The 18077-nt window shown below is 40.5% G+C and overlaps 1 protein-coding gene across 3 annotated transcripts in view; it reads right to left on the bottom strand.

Annotated features, from left to right (window-relative positions):
* Positions 1-18077, bottom strand: part of AGO2 (argonaute RISC catalytic component 2) — a 52251-nt gene that overhangs the window by 15667 nt on the left and 18507 nt on the right. For 2 of the 3 annotated variants that reach the window (XM_039731484.1, XM_039731487.1), the window contains exons 3-12: positions 15500-15620; positions 9580-9764; positions 8202-8338; positions 7934-8068; positions 6708-6795; positions 5827-5974; positions 5517-5636; positions 5264-5386; positions 3450-3583; positions 984-1168 (exon numbers count right to left, since the gene is read on the bottom strand). In XM_039731484.1, coding sequence (XP_039587418.1) covers positions 984-1168; positions 3450-3583; positions 5264-5386; positions 5517-5636; positions 5827-5974; positions 6708-6795; positions 7934-8068; positions 8202-8338; positions 9580-9764; positions 15500-15620 — 1376 coding nt within the window. The remainder of the gene's footprint in view (positions 1-983; positions 1169-3449; positions 3584-5263; positions 5387-5516; positions 5637-5826; positions 5975-6707; positions 6796-7933; positions 8069-8201; positions 8339-9579; positions 9765-15499; positions 15621-18077) is intronic. The other variant, XM_039731485.1, reaches the window with a different exon arrangement.

The raw sequence follows: 18077 nt of genomic DNA, 5'->3' as shown, positions 1-18077 counted from the left end.
TGGTTAAGCAGAGGAAAAGAATTCCCTTTTAATGCCAAACAGGAACAGTAAAAATGTCATTCTGCACTGAATTCCTATTGTACAAATTAGAGATGAGCCACCTCCTTTGCAGGCTGAATTCATGGGAGGAAAAAAAGTACTGTTTCCTTAAGGTTCCTTTCTTAATCTCTTTTCATCTTGTAAGAGATTAATATTGAAGATGGAAATTTATTTTGTGAGGGATGGGACAAAACATCTGCAGCTGCTTGGTAGATCTGATCCACCAGAGAAGAGTCCATGTAGCTATGGAGAAAACCAGTGGCTCCTGCTCCAGCTGGGCAAGGTAAGTGAAAAATGAGGGAGGCAGGACAGGAAAAAAGCAGTCCTGCCTTTAGGAAGAGCTCGAAAATGCATGGTTTATGTAAAACATACTATAACCCATGTGTGTATGCCATGTAAAATGCACCAAGTGTCACTGTTTCCAAAAAAACGTTTAGATTGCTGGATTTTCACTTTCTGTGCACCTCTATCTTTGCAACCCGAGTTAAAAATTTGAAATTAAAAGAAAAATAGACAGAAATCTCTTATGCACAACATTTTTTTGCCAAAGGAGAATGTTTGAGTAAGCAAATATTTTCTAAAAGCTAAAAGAGTTCTTGAAGTCATTACTCCTTCAGTCACATGGAATTTTCAGCACACAAGTTTTATTAAGCATATTATAATCCACTGCCTATCCATGTCAATCTCACCAAACCCTGTGCTGCCTTTCTCAAATGCAACCAGCAGGAGGAATGAGGAAAAAAAAATAAAAGCATAGAGAACATACTGAAAACAATTAGGCCTTAATATAAAAAACAGCATAAGGAAAATAGCAAAATTAATTTACAGCCCAAACCCCTAACTGGAATTTATAGAGTTAAACCAGCATTAAACCTAGCTCCTTTGGATAGCTCACAAAAAACACACAAAACTGTGACTGAAATGCACCATTTCCACTCACTGACCATAGACTGGTGTTTTTCCTGGCAGAATGACCACGACAAGCTGCAGCCCAGTGTAAGTGTTCTTGAGGTGTCTGAACATGGGCTCCACGCTGTCGGCTCCCTGGGCGTATTTACAGAAGCAGGGCTGCCCCTGGATTGGCATTCCAGCATCCCTGGAAATCTTCCTCAGCTGTTCTGTGAAGGACCTGGGCAAGGCACATAAATATATTGCATTATCAGACAGTCAAAACCCATCTTGATTTATGATCTTATTTTTGATGGAACAATCCTGTTAAACTTGCAGAATTGTGCTGTCAAAAAACCTGGGAATTTAACCCCATGTGCATCTTTAATTGACAATGGCTGTGTAGTCACTGAAGACAAGACAAGAAATATGCTGTATAAATAACACCATTAAAAAAAATCTTCATTTCCAAAGCAAATCCTACCTTATTTCTATCGGAAATACAGGATAAAATACTTTTTGCAATCATGACAATTTGGCATAACCTGTTCTAACATAATTCCGTATTACCACCACAAAAAGGGCTGCAGTTATTCCTTTTTTTCCTCATGATGAAAGCAACCAACAGAAATTACCAGCAATTGTCTCAGTGAATTGCTTTAGCATCCATAATAATGCATAATTTCATAGATAGCAGAGAAAATGTCTGTCCTAGAGGTGAAGGCAAACCTTCTCCTAGGCTGGTGAAAAAAAAGTCACCCTTTGATGGAAGTGGTTGGATATGGACACAACCTAATTTCTTCAGAGAAAAAAAATTCTTCTTCCACCTGGAAGCCTTTTTAACTCACTGATAAAAGCCCTTTTTGTTAAGTTGGAGTGGGCACCCCCCTCCAGTTGTCTAAAACATTGCTTATCTCCACCACAGGGTGCCAGGGTACCACTGACTGAGAGGGTGTGAGAATTTGGCTTCTTCCAAACCCGTTATTAACTTGCACGAATCATAACAGCCTGTGAGCTTCAGCCCTGAGGCTCCTTGCAGAAAATGGCTGTTTCCTCTGGAAAAAGTAGCACTCACTACAGCAGTCAGTGGCAGAACATCTTCCCATCCCTAGGAGTGTTCAAGACCAGGCTGGATGAGGCCTGGAGCAACCTGGTTTAGGGGAAGGTGTCCCTGCCTGTGGCAGAGGGGTTGGAACAAGATGATCTTTAAAGTCCTTTCCAACCCAAACCCTTCTGTGATTTCAACATTCAAGTCTGAAACAAGTCAGGGTTTGAGCCTTTTAAAGCCCCTCTGGAAGTACACTGCCTATGAGGAAAGGTTCTCTCTGTTCCCAAGAGGTAAAGCAGGATGATTTTGAAGACTTTTAGAGCATTTGAAGATGTTTACTCTCATGAATCAGCAGCATTCGAGTTCCAATTTGATCGACAAGATGTAACGAGAGGCCACAAGATGGAACAGGATGCAGACATTTTTCTGGCTTGAAGCAATGCCCTTTCATGGTAAATACAAACTCATTCCATCCAAATAATTTTATTTTGGCTCATTATGTTGAAGACTTCTGCCTATTTCTCAAAACTGAGTAACTCAGCTTACACAGCATTTCCACTAGAATCAACATCATGGAAGGGAAAGTTCTCTGGCAGCCCAGCTCTGGAGAGAACAAGTCCCTCCCTTCCTCACACAATGTGCAGTAAAAGGATTCCCACTGTTTGCTCATCACTTCTTAGGAAAAATTCCCAAGCTGTTTAGCAAACCACGTGAAGGAACAGTGCCATGGCAATGCCCCTGGTGTGAGCAATCCCTGCCTTGCATTCACCTCCCAGAGAGCAGCTGAGTCACTGCCAGGCAGCTCCACAGGCTGCACTTGTCCATGCATGAAGGGAAAGCAGCTGCACATGGAAGGAGGGATCAGACATGGATCTGGGCCTGCACATCTTCCATGAGTCAATGGCAGATGTCACTGTAACAACAGTCTTTGAACAACCATGTCCCATCCAAAGATAAAGAAACCAAATCTGAAAGTTTCATTCAAACACTTAAAGTCAATAGGAACAACCAGTCCTACTCATCTAGCAAATACAGCAACTTGCACATTCCAGAAACTCTGAAGAGGAAAAGGTTTTGGACAAAAAAATTCCTTTTAAAGAAATTCTGCATGAATAGATTTACTCCATATAACCAGGAAAGGAACCTAAGAGCACACATGTTAGCTGTCACTCCTGAGAAACAGTGATAAATAAACACCCATCATTACATCATTTTTGTTATCTTAAACACTGTCCTGAGACCTCACAGGTCAGAAACCTGTCATAAAGCATAAATGGCTTTTCTTAAGTCTGATTTGGAAGATTTCCTGATGCTGGCATTGAAATCAGACTGGCATCATTCAAAACACAAAGAGACAGAAGATGTATTGCCATATGTTAAACAATTTAACCAAAAATATTTTCTTAATAAAAGTGAAATCATGACATTTGCATCCTTAATGAATGATAAAATCACCACCTTACACAACACTTACTTAAGATGAACTTCAGTGCACTGGCGCTGGGGAGCAAAGCAGGCAATTGCCCAAACCTTTATTTCAATTCCAGTGTGAAATTGTTTATTCCTCATGTCCCAGACACCTTGCACTGGTGTAGCAATTGCTTTATTCTGGAAGTGGAAGGTAAAAATTAAACATTAATGCAAAACTTGACTGATGCTAAACAAAAATTAGCTTTGCTTTTACTTCCCTCCAAGTGGCAGATGATTTATACTCTCAGGTGGCTCTCTCCCCTGTACAAACATCCATCCACCTTATAATAATCATTTTATCACTGTAGCAAGACAGCTTCTTAGCCAGGTGAAAAATAAAACTCACATGGTTCATTTTTATTGCTGATCATTGCCTTTGGTTGTATTTATCAGCAGCAAACAGAAATTATATATGGAAAGTAAGATTCATGCTTGGTATGGAACATTAACAAGAACCTGTATTTCTACAGTGACTTTACAACTGCTCTGTGAACTTTCCAAGGGAAAGTTAATTTAAGTACTGTGAATATTTTACATCATTAAGTGGAGGAAAATAGTGGTTCAATGTCACTCATATTACTCCAGAAAAAATGTGAACAAGATGAGAAAGGTGATCAGTTATTCAACTTGGACCTGCACAGCACTTTTATTTCTCCCACCAAGCAGATATTACTGGGATGGATTATCTAGAGGACAAGGGATGTAATAAAGCAGCTAAAGTAATTCTGGTGATGTTAATCACCTTAATAAATACTGATAGATGCTTTAGACAAGTTACCATGATGTCTTCCTTCTCACCTAGCAACAACAACTAAAGCTTCTGGGCATTTTTCAGGACACACACAAGAATCTGATAATGGATTTTGCAAAGAGTTGTGTGCTGAAGGCAGTGCCTCTAGCCATCTGCCATTCAATTCCCCCAATCTGCTGGTGCCAGAAGAGGTCATGAAAGCAGCTCTCTAATCAGGGTCAGGCCTGGGGTACCTTAACCTGCCAGTGAAGGGAGGTTTGAGCTAATTTGCCTGAGTCATCTGCAGAATTTTAGGCAGGAAACTCAAGATCCTCTCCCATTGTGGGTTTGGAGGCACCAGTCTGTTGTGCACAGGGACAGAATTATATTCAGCTGGCAATGTATGATCTGAAGAGATTCATCAAAAGCCTCCACAAATGAAATTATCCCAGCTATTAAAGATTTCATCTTGTAACAAGTCCCAATGTATAACTGATGGAAAATCCTATTTCTCAAGCTTTTTTAAAAAAGATACCACAGGAGAAAGATTATGTCAGAAATGCCATCTGAAAAGCCATTGTAAAATAAAAATCTGTGGGTAAATATTCCAAACAGGAAGAGACAGCCCTGGGGAAAGACTGAAAGAGATGATACCTCAAGACAGCTGCCCTAAACACAGTTGCTCCACCCAGAATATTCAAAACCAGCCAGAAGTTCAGGAATATTTCAGCATATTTTCAAATATATACAGTGATAATTGAAATGGTCTTTGTTCTTCCTCATACACATTGATTTGAACCACTATTTGCAGGCTGCTTCTTGCAACACAAAATGAAAGAGTGTTTGAGGCAAAAAAAACCCCATTTTTAACTCAGCTTTACTTTCTGAAATAAACAGCAATTGAAAGAGATGCAAATCAGCCAATACTTTTAAGGACTTTGAGAACCTAAATTCAAATTCTGAACAATACACCCATGGCAGCCCTCTGATTGCACACAACACAATTAATGTAAAATAACCACATTACAGAGGCCATCACAGCTGCTGCTGGAAGCCACCACAGAGTGTACAGAACCCAGTGGACATACCCTGCCTCCATAGAGGATTGAGGGAGGCTGAAGGACTCTACCAGTCACGTCTGTCATCTCATCCTTGACCATGATCCCAAACTCTCGGACGTAAGGGTCTGTGTTGAAACTGGCGCTCCGCATCTGAAATGATCAAAATGTACAAAACCAAGCCCATGACCTGTGTGCAGGGCACAAACACATCAGCACCTGCTAAAGGTGAGCAAAACAAAGCCCATTCCCACACCTGCCTCGTGTTTGACACGACACTCACCAATTTGCTGATCTCTTCCTGCCGGTCCGGGGCTGATCTGGCAGTGGCTCGAATCATAGTGGAAGTCTGATTGTCAGTGAGTTTCTTTATGCATCTTTGTCCTGCCACTATGTTGCACACCTGAAACAGCCCCACAGAAAGAAAATTAAATACAGTCCAATTGGCTCGTGGCTTTTCTTTCACTAATGCACCACTGAATTTCTCAACATTTGGCTGCTCAAAAAAACAGTGTGCCAACATTTGAACCTTTTTTCCCTCTGACCCCCTTCCCCCAGCCCCAAAATACAGAATTCTCTATGAGTTTACTTACCTCCAGAGGAAGGTATGTGTGTTTCTGCTCCTGTCCAACTTGTAAACATGGAAGGTGAGGGTAGCGTAAAACTAATTTATGCCTGTCCTTAAAATACTGAGCTACAGTGCATTCAACTGTTTGTCCATTCTCCTGCTGAAGTGGGAATCTGTTGGAATGCAAACATGGAAAGCAGCTATTACTTCATGCAAAATACTTCCCCCACGGCTCCTCAGTACATTTCTTGGCACAAGTTAAGCTTATTGAAGGAGGATGAAACAAAACCCAAACAATTAAAAACCAGATTCAGATACTGATCAGTTATCTTCTTGTAAAAAGCTGGTATCAGTTTTGTTCCTTATATTGCTTCCTTAAAAATGGGAATCACTGTCTCCATACTCAAGTTATCTGCAAATCTCTGGTTGGTAGTTAAAAAGAAACTTTATTTCCAGAGGAAAAAGAGACTGCAAATAAGCAACATCAGGAGGCTGATCCAAACTGGCACTACTTTTCTCTTCCAGTTGTGGGAAACATCAGGCTACAAATAGGACAGACACTCTGTCCTTCCAATTTTAAAGAAATCCATAAATGACAGAAAAAACCCCACCCAACCAAAAAAACCTCCCAGACCTAAAGCAGAGCAATTGGTTCAAATGCCATGATACTCATTATAGTATAAAAACAGAACAAAATGAGAGCAAAACAACAGCAAAATTGGGAAAATACATTGAGGTATATTTAAGGGTATTAACCAATGAAAGCATCATTTTTCAAGGTAATTTTTCCCACCTCAGTAAGTCAGGCAAGGTATTTTGCCAGCCTGAAATCAAACATATGCTTAAAAAGCAGAAAAATACTACCTGAGACCAAACATATGCTTAAAAAGAAGGAAAATACTTTACGTTTGGTGACTTGCTGGTCGTCTGGTGACATTGCACACTCTGTACTTCCTTTTCATTTGTCCACAGTGTGTTATCTCCACCTTCAGACCTAAAAATTGGACAGCACAAATGACCACTTCTCCAAAATCAAGCTGTTAGCCCTAAACTGCTACACAAGACCAGTTAGTGTAATAAAGCCATTCTATTTAGCCCCAGAGGGTAGCCCAGACAGAACTCAAAAAGCAATTTACAGTCTTAAAATTCAAAACTCCTGAGCTTCACCCAAAGTTCAACACAGAATTTCAGGGACAAGGTGAAATCCCAAAGGCCCCAGAGCTCACAGATGACACTGAGCACATTCTGCAAATTCCAGGGCTGTACCTCTAAGGAAGGCCAGGATGGGGAAAGGACAAAAAGGGCAGACAAGCTCCTTGAAACAAAACCCCTTATTTATACTTTCTGTCTAAACATATGGGGTCTGTAAGACCTCCAAATCCTGCAGCCCTGCCTGAGCTCATGAACTGGGGGTGTGGGTGGAGTGGAATCCCCAAACAGCCTCTCTAGGAGCTCATGGGAATGAGGCCACAGTGAAGCAATTTGGTGCCTGAATATCCTTTCAAAACACAACCAATGCGAACTCAGGATTTATTTATACTTTCCTTCTAACTTCTACTTGGGCAAAGATAATTTTGTTGATGTTTTTTTGGAAACATGAAAGGAAGATGCAGGATAGGTTTATGGATTTATTCTTTTTTAAGTTGCTTGCTTTCTGCCAAGAGTATCAGGAAGGAAGGATCTCCATTTTGCAGAGGAAGCCTTCAGTGAACAAAACCAGTAAGATTTCTTCCTCCTGTTGTCTTTGATTCAGTCACTACAACCAGAATAACTTGTTATTTACTTCCAGGAGAGTATATGCAGGACAGATACCTAAGTATGCAGAAACACACTACTAAATTATTAGTAAAATCTGAAATACGAAAAACCTGGTATCAGTAACTGGAAAAAAATGAGATTGGGTAATTAAAAAAGCCACGAAATCCAAGTCTTTGTAAACATTTAGAAATCATCAGATTAGGAACTGGAATATTTTTGTCATGAAACTGGGATTGGTACTACTGATAGGTTTCAAAAGCAAAAAATATGAAGTTTTTGTCTCCCCATAAGGGAACTGCTGTAGAAAATATTTAGAACACATAGTGGTAACACATCAGACAGAATAAAGCAGCTGTACATAATTTCCTTATTACCTTTTATTTCTTTGGTAAACTTTACCCTTTGGGAATCTGTCAGAGGTTTTTGTTGTTCTTCAATACTTTTGAAGTCCAGAACTTCACAGACAAACTCAATAACTGGCTGTGCTTTGTAAAATGCAGTTGCAGACACTGCAGACAAAAACATTAATGGTGTGTTACAACAATACAGAGGAAATTTTTAGGAAATCCAACAAATGGAACAAAGTTTTTGCCTTTCCTTTAAAGAGCAAGAAGAAACAAGAAAATACTCCCTAGCACCTACCATCAATATTTAGCATCATTTTCCATAATGAAGGTCTGACTGACTGATGGAAGCCAAACCAAACTTCTCTGCCACCACCCAAAGGATTTGAGCACCCTTCTGATGCTGTAAAGAAAGATCTCCCAACAGGAGTATACCTGCAAGAAAGGAAATAAATTCACATCAGAAAACTAAAGCAAAAATTGCAATAAAGCCACAACTAATGCAAACTCCTTTTCACAAAAGCACAGAAATGTCAGTGTTTAAAATCACCAACAATCTGAGGTTCCTGGCAAAACTCAGGTTACACTTCTCAAAACCCAGCATGTTACAGTAAGAAACTGGGTATTACTCAGGTTTAAATTTAATATATCTACTAATTCCAACAAAAAAGCATTAATAACTTTTTATTTGTATTCTATTAAAACTTCAGCTGTGCCTCCACAAGAAAATAATTTAAAGTCTCTGCTATTAAAACACCAAGGTAACAATCTCTCCCCAGACTCAGAGTTATAGACATTATATGAGGGTAAATAAATGATCTAACAAATATTTCTGATCCATCTTTCCTCTTGATAATTAAGTACTGCAAACTCAATAGCAAACAAATCATATCCAGATCCAATGTGCTCCTCTGAAAAAAAGTATCTGATATTCTGGGCTGTTTTCTGTGCTGTAAAACCTGATGAAAGTAATTTTATGGGTTTTTATCCTAAATCTGAGGACAAAGTCAACATAAGGCTATTTTAAGACACTTACATGTATTTAACTCATATTACCTGTTTAGAGCTTCAATATGGGAAAGTTCAGCCCTACTAAACTTTGTTCTTTGCTTTCTAATTAAATATAATTTGCACAGTGGTCTTAAATGACTTGTGTCATGGCAGCAGAATTAAGCTCTACTCTCTGGAGTGTGACTGACAATGCTGCAGGTCCCACTTGAAAAACAAACAAATAATTTCCAAGTTTTCCTTTCTTATCAAAATAGCCACACGGGGTGACATTAAGGTCCCCCTAGCACTGCAACCTTTACACGAAATTGGCAATTAACATCCAAGGACGCACAGGAACAGGGTAAGAAGTTGTTGTAAATCCATCCTTCCACGTCTACCAATCTTCAAGCACTTCCCACTTGGAGAGGGCCTCCTTCTCCAAGGCTAGAGAGGGAAGAGGGAGATGGCAGAGCCTCCCTGATCTGGGAACACACAACCATGGGGCCAGACTGAAACCTCTGGGGAAAGGCTCTCGTGTCCAGGCTGGAGGCTCCTGATCCCACCAGGTGACCAGGGAAGCAGGGTAGGCCTCTTGCCTGCCACTGCCACAACTGCCACACAGATTGCCCAAAGAGCCACCAAAGCACCCAAGCCACACCTGAAGCACCCCAAGGGCTTCCCCTCACCTCATGGAAGGCAAGTGCCTCATGACCACATCCAGGGCCTGGATGGTCTCAAACGGGACGCTCGGCAGGCGGCCAGAGAGAGCATCATGCAAAGCCTGCAAGCTCACACAGGACATCCACTTGATGGCCACCTTAAATATTCTGTCCTTTCCTTCTCCTGGCAGCGTGACCTCCAGCTCCACCTGCAACAATGCCAAACAACAAACCAAGATGATTCTTTCCATTGGAAGGGGGGGGAAATCAGAAGGGACAATGGATTCCTCTGAACGACGCCACGAAGCAGGGGAGCAGACAAAAAGCAAGGATGAAGCAACACCGTGCATTAGGTACAGCCTCATTTTTCAGCTCCATCTTCCCCAGAGGGTATTTCAGAAGCCTGGAGTGCCTCCCAGCTGGCAGCTATCTCCTCTGTGAGGCAACACTGGAATTTGGAGGTGCTCAGAACAACGGGGAGGTCTTGGTGAAGATCCCATAACCTGATTTCAGATCCCTGACGCGCCCCAGCGCATCGCTGCTCGTGTCAGCTCCTGCATGCCTAAAATAAAGCATGGGTGTCACCACCTGCCAAGATCCATGAATTTCTGGTATTTGCTCTCGAGAGCACCAGAGTGCTTTACATACTGTTGCTGCAGACACAGCTCAAACAAGAGAAGAAAGCAGCTTTAAAAGAGAAAAAAAAAATCATCGATCAACCAAACAAAACCGAAAACCCACAAATGCCACCAAGCCAAAACTGTTACTTTTAAAGTGAGAAAAAAAGGATAAACTACAACCCCAAGTGCCAGTGATGGTATCAGGTAGGAAACACGGGCACTTCTTTGCCATGGTATGCCCTACTTTCAATTTTTTGTCTAAAAAGCAGTGGCAAACAACTTTGTGGTAAATTACTTCAGCCAATTACTTGTAATTATTTGTAATGCTGATTTCACCTCTTTCTTAAAACAAAGGAAGTCTGAGCACCAAAGTTCTTAAGCCGACTAAAATTAAGGCTTGTCTGAAATGATCAGGAGGTCTGGGAGTGACTACAAGAAATAACAAGATCAGAGTATCCTTTGTGCTGGATAGAAACAAAAACGTTGCATTTTGCCCTGCTAGGGAGCTTGCAATTTAAATCTAAAAGGCATTCACTTAAGAGGCAAGCTGTAATTAGCAAAAATAATAGGTGGCTAACAGCAAACTAATATCTGCCAGCATCTGGTCTCTTGCAACAATTTGCTTCTTTGGTCCAAAAATAGGAAGGAAATATAAAACACAAATAAGAAGTCTTCCCCCAAAAATAAGTTGACCATTTATAGCAGACACGCAAAATTAATATTACAGGTGAATCTCTCCTCCAGCACAAACACCATTCCCCAGGGAGACTGGAGCAGAGGAAGGAGCTGCACAGCTGTGGGAGGGCAATGGGAACTGAGTTTAATCCTGGGTCACTGCTGTGAACCTGGCCCAGGTCAGCCCTGCTGTGCAAAGGAACTTTGCTGTGGTCTTCAGCTCACACAGGCTGGAAGCTTTCCATGAGGTCTTTTTTACACCACACCATCAAAAAGTCCTCACTTGCATCTCATTTACAGCAGATAGAAGATGTCTGCCACACCTGACCTGTATTTTCATTTAAACCTCTCCTCCAAATCAAGTTTCATCATTCCTGCTTGAGCAACCTGGTGCAGTGGAAGGTGTTCCCAGCTCATGGCAGGGCTTGGAGCAGGGGGGGCTTTAAGGTCCCTTCCCACCCCAACCACTCTATACTTATTCCCAATACTGCTAATACACAACTCATCTGATTATTGAATGTTTTTTAGATTAAAATCTAAGAAAAAAAAAAAAAGACTTAATTTTACTTTTTCTCCTCTCCTGGTGTCAATTTACAAAACTCTTCCACCATGATGGAATGGGAGATGAAGAGCAACCTGTGCTGCAGTACCCTTGTCCCTGGTGGAAATAAAAGGCCCAGGTCTGAAGAATTTCTATTCCAGGTGCCCAACTGCAAATACCAATAAAAGTTAGCAGAGCTGTGACTGCTGAATTTGGCCCAAAACAGTTTTTGCTGCTGGGTCTAACTCCAAATGAGTTAATTAGGAGTCGCTGCTAAAATAGTAAGGTTTAAATAAAACTTTCCTGTTTTCTTTTTTTTTTAAATTAAATATCTCACCCTATTAAAAAAAATCATGAAAATATTTTAAAAAGTGTCCCTAATCCACATACCACATACAAAAGTTCACATATACTTTTTGGCACTGCTAATCAGAATTTTTCCTCGCTCAGTAATATTTTATTTATCCCACTCTGTACTTTTGAGGACAAATGAACACTCTCATGTTTGGCAACGTAAGCAAAATATGAAGAAATTAGGACAAAGTAGTTTTAGATAGGAACTTTACTATGTCCTTTAATATTAGGGATAAATCCTAAAGCAAAATACAAGGTTTGTTTTCTTCTCTATCCCCAGATAAATGTCAGGATGCTACCTGGTTGACCCACTGCTAAATTGCAACAGAGTTGACAATTTTGCAGCTAAGGGAGATAAATTAAAGGGATTTTATTGTCAGGATGTGAACAATCATTAAGCCTGTAGAAAAATTTCAAAGCTATTCTTAAAAAGAATAGGTCTTGAAGCTGATGTGGTCTGAATGACTCACACAAATCAGCATTTTCACTGTTTAAAAAAAAAATTTACACCTGACCATGTGTTTCTGAGGAATTCTTAGTATTTCTCCTTCTCAATAAAATAAATGCAACACCACATGATTATTTTATCATGCTTTGAGCACACAATGTACCTTTTCTCCATTAATCCAAGAGCTTTTCCTTCCCAGGGATTCAGAGGAAAACAGATTAACAACAAACTATGGATGGAGGCAAGAGCTCTGCTTCTGTCATGTGCAGAGTCTTTAGCAGCATTTCAGAAAGACAAACTCAGAGAGGCAAGTTTGTGGCCACAGACAGGATTAACATTTTCCTTCTGGAAAAGGGAATACCAGCAGGATTTCTGTACCAAACTGCTGCTCTGTTCATTCCTAATTACTGTTTTTCTAATAAAAGACTAATTAAGATGTAGGTTAAGATAGATTAGTTGCTCTTGAATCTTGCTAGGTGAGAAAACTTCCAAGCTCAGGTAAAATTAAATTCCAGCTTTTAATGTAGAAGGATATTTTAGGGAATACACAATTAAAGCAGGAATTGAATACAAGGCTGCTGTTAGAGGTGACCTGGGTTTGCTGTGTGGAACCTGCAGGGAAAGAGGAGACTTTTAATATCTTCCTACCTTGACAGTGTCCTAAACACTCTTTCTTCTCAATATGTACAAGTAAAAACTAAGAAAATATCATGTTAATATTTACATATTCCATATTTGTTCTAAAAGGTCTAAAAAACCAAAGAAATTAAAGAGTGAAAATAAAGTACAGTAAGGGAGGAATGAAATCAGATTTGATAACCATGAAAGCCAAGCAGAAAAGTATTTATATAGAAGAAAAAGTTATAAAAGAAGCAGAGCTGCCAGCAAGTACAAAAAAAAAAAAAAAACAAGCCCAGAACAACTTCTGCAAGAAGAGATGAGATGAGGACAGAGTGCATTAATTAACTTAAAAGAGCAACAGGAAGAGAAAAACTTTGGCAATTTGGTGTCAGCCCTCTGTTTAGCATCAGCTTTTCCACTACCAATGCATACTGCAACTCAATTGAGATCTTCCACACAGATTAATCATTGTATGCTCATTAACCTTTTCAATATGATCCTAAATGTAATCAGATGTGCAGGAAACTTGCTACATTTGCTATGTACAGAACAGTAAAAAAAAAAGAAAAACACTAAAGAAAGCTAATCTAATTATGCTGGAGGAAAGTCCTAATACCTACAAGCTTTATAGTGGTTTAAATCATGCTTAAACCAATTTAGCACCATGTAAAAATTTCCTTCATTAAGCTAAATTTCCCCACATCTCATTTAAAACAGCTCAAGATTTATCTCTGTTAGTTCTTTCCTCCAGGGTAATATTAATATATGTGGAGCAGAACAAGTGACAAAGCCCTATAACCATAGGAAACAGGGAAAAAATGGGATTTTATTTTAAGTTGTGAGCCTAAATGTGAGCCACAGATGAAACCACCTGAAACTACCTCGTGCTAAACTCCACTACAAACACTCTCCCCAGTGAGCATCCCCTCCAAATGATGACTGCTCTGGCAAAACTGGGAATGGAGGAGATGATTTCTTGGGTGAGATGTTCCTTCTGTGTGACCAGACAGGAGGACTCTGTTCCTGATGCTTTGGATTTTAAAGCACACACACGCTGAAATGGTGAAACTGAGGTTTAGGGACAGTGTGACAGCAGGAAATGCTCCTGATGCACCAATTCCTTTGTGTCTGTGCAAACCTACACCTGGGAAAAGGCTGACTTGGAAGATTTTGTTAACTCTGTCCCATCTGAAATGTTTATCAGAGCAAGGAGGGCCAACTTGCATCTTACGAAGTCTCATTATATCTAAGGATTAATTTGATCCCTGTTTATCATCTAAAAATAAACCATTTCTTATTTACCCTTACTTTTTAAATGAGGAACTTCATACTTGTCACAAGGTCAACTCTTATTCACCCATAATTTTTAAAGTATTATAAGGCAACTCTGCATATACCCAGAGTTGTTCAAACCCCTAAGAGACTCCCATCAAGTATTCTTCCACCTTTGCAAATACTTTGCAGTCTTGTGTGTCAAACCTGTAGGAACTGCAATATTGTATGTGAAAGCAAGGGGGAAAAAAACACTAAGACTTTTAGTGATTCCTTATAGTTTTCCCAGACATTGCTTTATCAGTTAATGAAAAGTAATTAACACTGGAGTAGAGTCTGACCTTTACTGCATGGCATTCATCTGAACAGATTGGGAGGAAATAAAAATTACACATATGAGATTAAGAGCTTGATTCAGGCAGAACTATTAACTACAACACAGTCATCCGATATGAGACAGCAAACAACAGCCTGAACTGTTCTATAGCTGCTGAATTTCAGAGGGCCTGAGAGGTTCCCAGCTTCCATATTTCTCTGTATTTCTCTCCCCCCTTATGTTTTATTTTTGTCTAAAGCTGTAACCAACTCCCAGGAGATAGAACAGTCCTCCCAGCAGAAGGGGACTACTCCAGTACCAGCAATGACTGTGCCCTCCCTCAGGGACTCACCTCAACGAAAAAAGGCACAGAAAATTCAATCTGGTGTTAGATCACACATGCATAGGCTCAATTATTTACTAGGGCTTGTGTGTTAGCATGTTCCAACAGAGCCTCTTTCACTCCAGCAGTCAATGGGCACAGGAGCAGCCACAACCAGAGCCCAGAGAAGTCACTGCCCCAGCAGGAGCTGGCAAACACAACCCCAGTCCTCTCCAGCTGCCCCAGGGCAAAGATTGCAGGTCTTAACCTGTGCAGTGTAAATTAATTTGGCTCTCAGTCACCAAGGATTAGGGAGGAGAGGTTCCAATACAGGCAACAGAGAGATGGAGGAGCTTCTTTCAGCTACTGATAGTGAGAATAAGCTTAGAGTGGGCCTTGATGAGATTAGTGAGGTGACACAACAGCTTCTTGCTGCCCAGAGCAGTATTTTCCCTTCTCTCTCCCACACTCAACTGTGCTCTCCCCTTTTTCTCTAGTGCCACTCTGGAGACTGTCTGCTGTCTGGAGCAGCTGATCCAGCTCCCTAAAGCAGCAAGCACCACTGGGGAGAAAGAGAGGGAGGAATGAAGGGATATAGAACAGAGAGTGACCAGTGGGATAGCAGCAAGCTCACACTTGTGTCCTGGCAAAGCAGGAGCAGAGTGGCAACAATAGAGACATCTATTGCAGAAACAGAAAAACAGTTTCTATTAGTTATTAGAAATATTCTGAAAACACCACATTAAAATCTCTACATTATTTTCTATTTAAAACTTACTTTATCTCTCCCAATGGGAAGTGGCATGGCTGTATAAAGGTTTTTTCTTCCATCAAACACTGGTTTGCGATCCCCAAAAATCTGGGTTTTAAAGTGCTGAACCATATGCTCCACTATTTCTCTGAAAATGCAAAAAGATTAAGTTAATCCAACTTTTTACTTTGAATGTTTAGAGGCAGACAAGTACTAACACTAATATTTACCATCAGAGGCATTAGGTAAATGAAAAAGTTCTCCACTCCTGTCTATTAAAAGTAAGATTTGTTTGACTGATCTGAACTGAAAGCAACCTTTCCACAGACTAAACTGTTTTCTTAAAACTGCTATTTTTAGGGTTTTTTTCAGATTTAAACTATCCTTCCTCTTTTGTGTGACCTGCTGGAAGTGGTGAAGTGAAAGCTCATGCTCTCTCAAGCTCAAAACAAGAAGTGCCTGATAGATCTGGGGTTTCAGCTCCCCTGTCCTACAGCCCTTTCTGCAGAGGACCCTGTACCTAAAGCTCAGCAGCCTGAGAAGCTTTCAAAAATATTATTATCAAAGCTTAGAGCCCCAATGTCAGGAGAGCAGTTTATGCCAATAATGATAGCAAAATGTTTTGCAGCTCCCTGAGAAAATTAATTTTTAAATGTATTTTTTTTCATACACACAACAAAACTGGGATCCATCCAACAAAATTGGGTATGTGCACTCAGTGGAGCTGTGAATATTAACAGTACACATCCATTTAAAAGTAGCTGGAATTAGGTTCCATTTTTGTATGAACATGGAAACCACTCACACAGCTCCTGTCAAACCACAGTGTTTACACACTGGTCATCCAAAGAAGCTCAGCAGTCAGTGAGAGGTCAGCTGGAATTACAACATTTTTTGATGCCAAAGGTCTTTTGGTTCCAATGTCCCAGAGAGACATCCCTCAGTCTACCTGTATTACCCAAAATCCATCAGCAGGCTGCAATCTTAACACACAGTCAGGGGCAAAAGGGCATTAGGAGGTTAAAGTGGCACAGAAAGGAAACCACTGCTCCTCCAGCACTGCTGACAACCAGCAGCTCACAGATGCACCCTGACTTGGCAAGGTAATTAACCCAGCACTCAGGGAGGTACTACAGTGCTGCAAAATCTGAGACAAAACTGAACTCACTCAAGAAAGTAATTGGGACTGTTTTAATTAGCAATTTCTTTGCTGTGTCCCAAGGTTTATCTTAAGATGTGGCCACTGAAAGAAACTGACCTCCTGCAAATCATGAATCAAACCTGACCCAGTAATATCTGCCTCAGGTCTGCAGGGTTTGACTGAATAAATACATAAATGGGAGGGTGGGAGGAAGGAAGTATTTTTCAGCCTTGAGTTTGAGCATGGAAACCCCACTCTCCTCCTGAGCAAGTTCTTCCGACTGTAAACTGCTTTATATAAAAAAATGAACACTTCCATTTGATTTATGTTTTCAAGCTTCAAACCACATCCACAATTAGCAATGGTGCTTCTCAGCTGTGGGTGGAGATATTTTTAAGAAAAATAAGTTATTTTCTCCATGCAGAGTTAAAAGAAGTGTTATTTACCACTTCACTAACTTCAGCCCTTTGGGACGACTGTTCTACCAAGCTCATGCAAGCTCACAAAGAACTCTGGGCTGGCAACTGCAGGCAGAGTTCACCTTGCACAAATCCTCAAAAATTAAATTGAGAGCACCCAGAGTGCAGAACTAAACTCACACTGCCCACTCTGCCTGTCCAACCACCCAAACAGAATGCCACATGTACAGAACTGTAGCCAGACTGTATTAATCCAGGAGCACGGTGTCCCAGCTGTGTGTTTTTTAGTCCTGCTCCAGCTCATGTCTCAGTGTGGAACTTGCATCTACAGTGGATACACCCTACAGTGGGGTCTGCAGGGTCACAGTACAACTGGAGTAAAAGTGAAGAACAAAGCTGCCACAGATGAGGGAGTAGAGCAAAAAGTAAAACCTCCCTCTCTCCTTTCTAGAGGCTATATGTCATAAAAAGCAATGATTAAAACTTACTCTATACATGTGAATCATCTAACCAAAATACTAGAAACCTGTAAGCCAGCTGTAAAAAAACATGGATTGGATTACATCCAATTCTGCATCCTACATAATCCTACATATATACATATATATATTTGCACACAGAGAAATGCAGGTATAGACACAGAACCAAAAGGTCACAGCTCACAAAAACCCAGGTACAGGTGAGTACAGGTACATTTACAGAACAGAGCAGTAAGCACTCAAAAGAAACAAAACACACTTCAGTATGTGAATACAAATTGTATTCTTACCACACTGCCCTGAGAAACATCCACCACACCACTGCTGAATGCATCTATGGCATCTCTGCTCATTGCAAAAGGAATTTCATCTGTGTAGATCTATACCTGCTTTTGTCACCACAGAAGGAGTGACTAACCTGACCAAGCAGAGCAGGTCATTAGCAGGCACTGGAGAACTTGCTACTGAACAGAATCTGCCTTTCCAGTGAGAAAAACTGCTTTAGGTTTTGTAGCAAGCACCCCCACACTGTAAGGGAGGGGCTCACACAGAAAACACACATGAGC

This window comes from Passer montanus, unplaced genomic scaffold, assembly GCF_014805655.1.
Source record: "Passer montanus isolate IOZ18808 unplaced genomic scaffold, ASM1480565v1 scaffold78, whole genome shotgun sequence".
NCBI lineage: Eukaryota > Metazoa > Chordata > Aves > Passeriformes > Passeridae > Passer > Passer montanus.
Note: the sequence above shows the minus strand (reverse complement) of the source record. Positions and strands in the feature narration are given on the sequence as shown.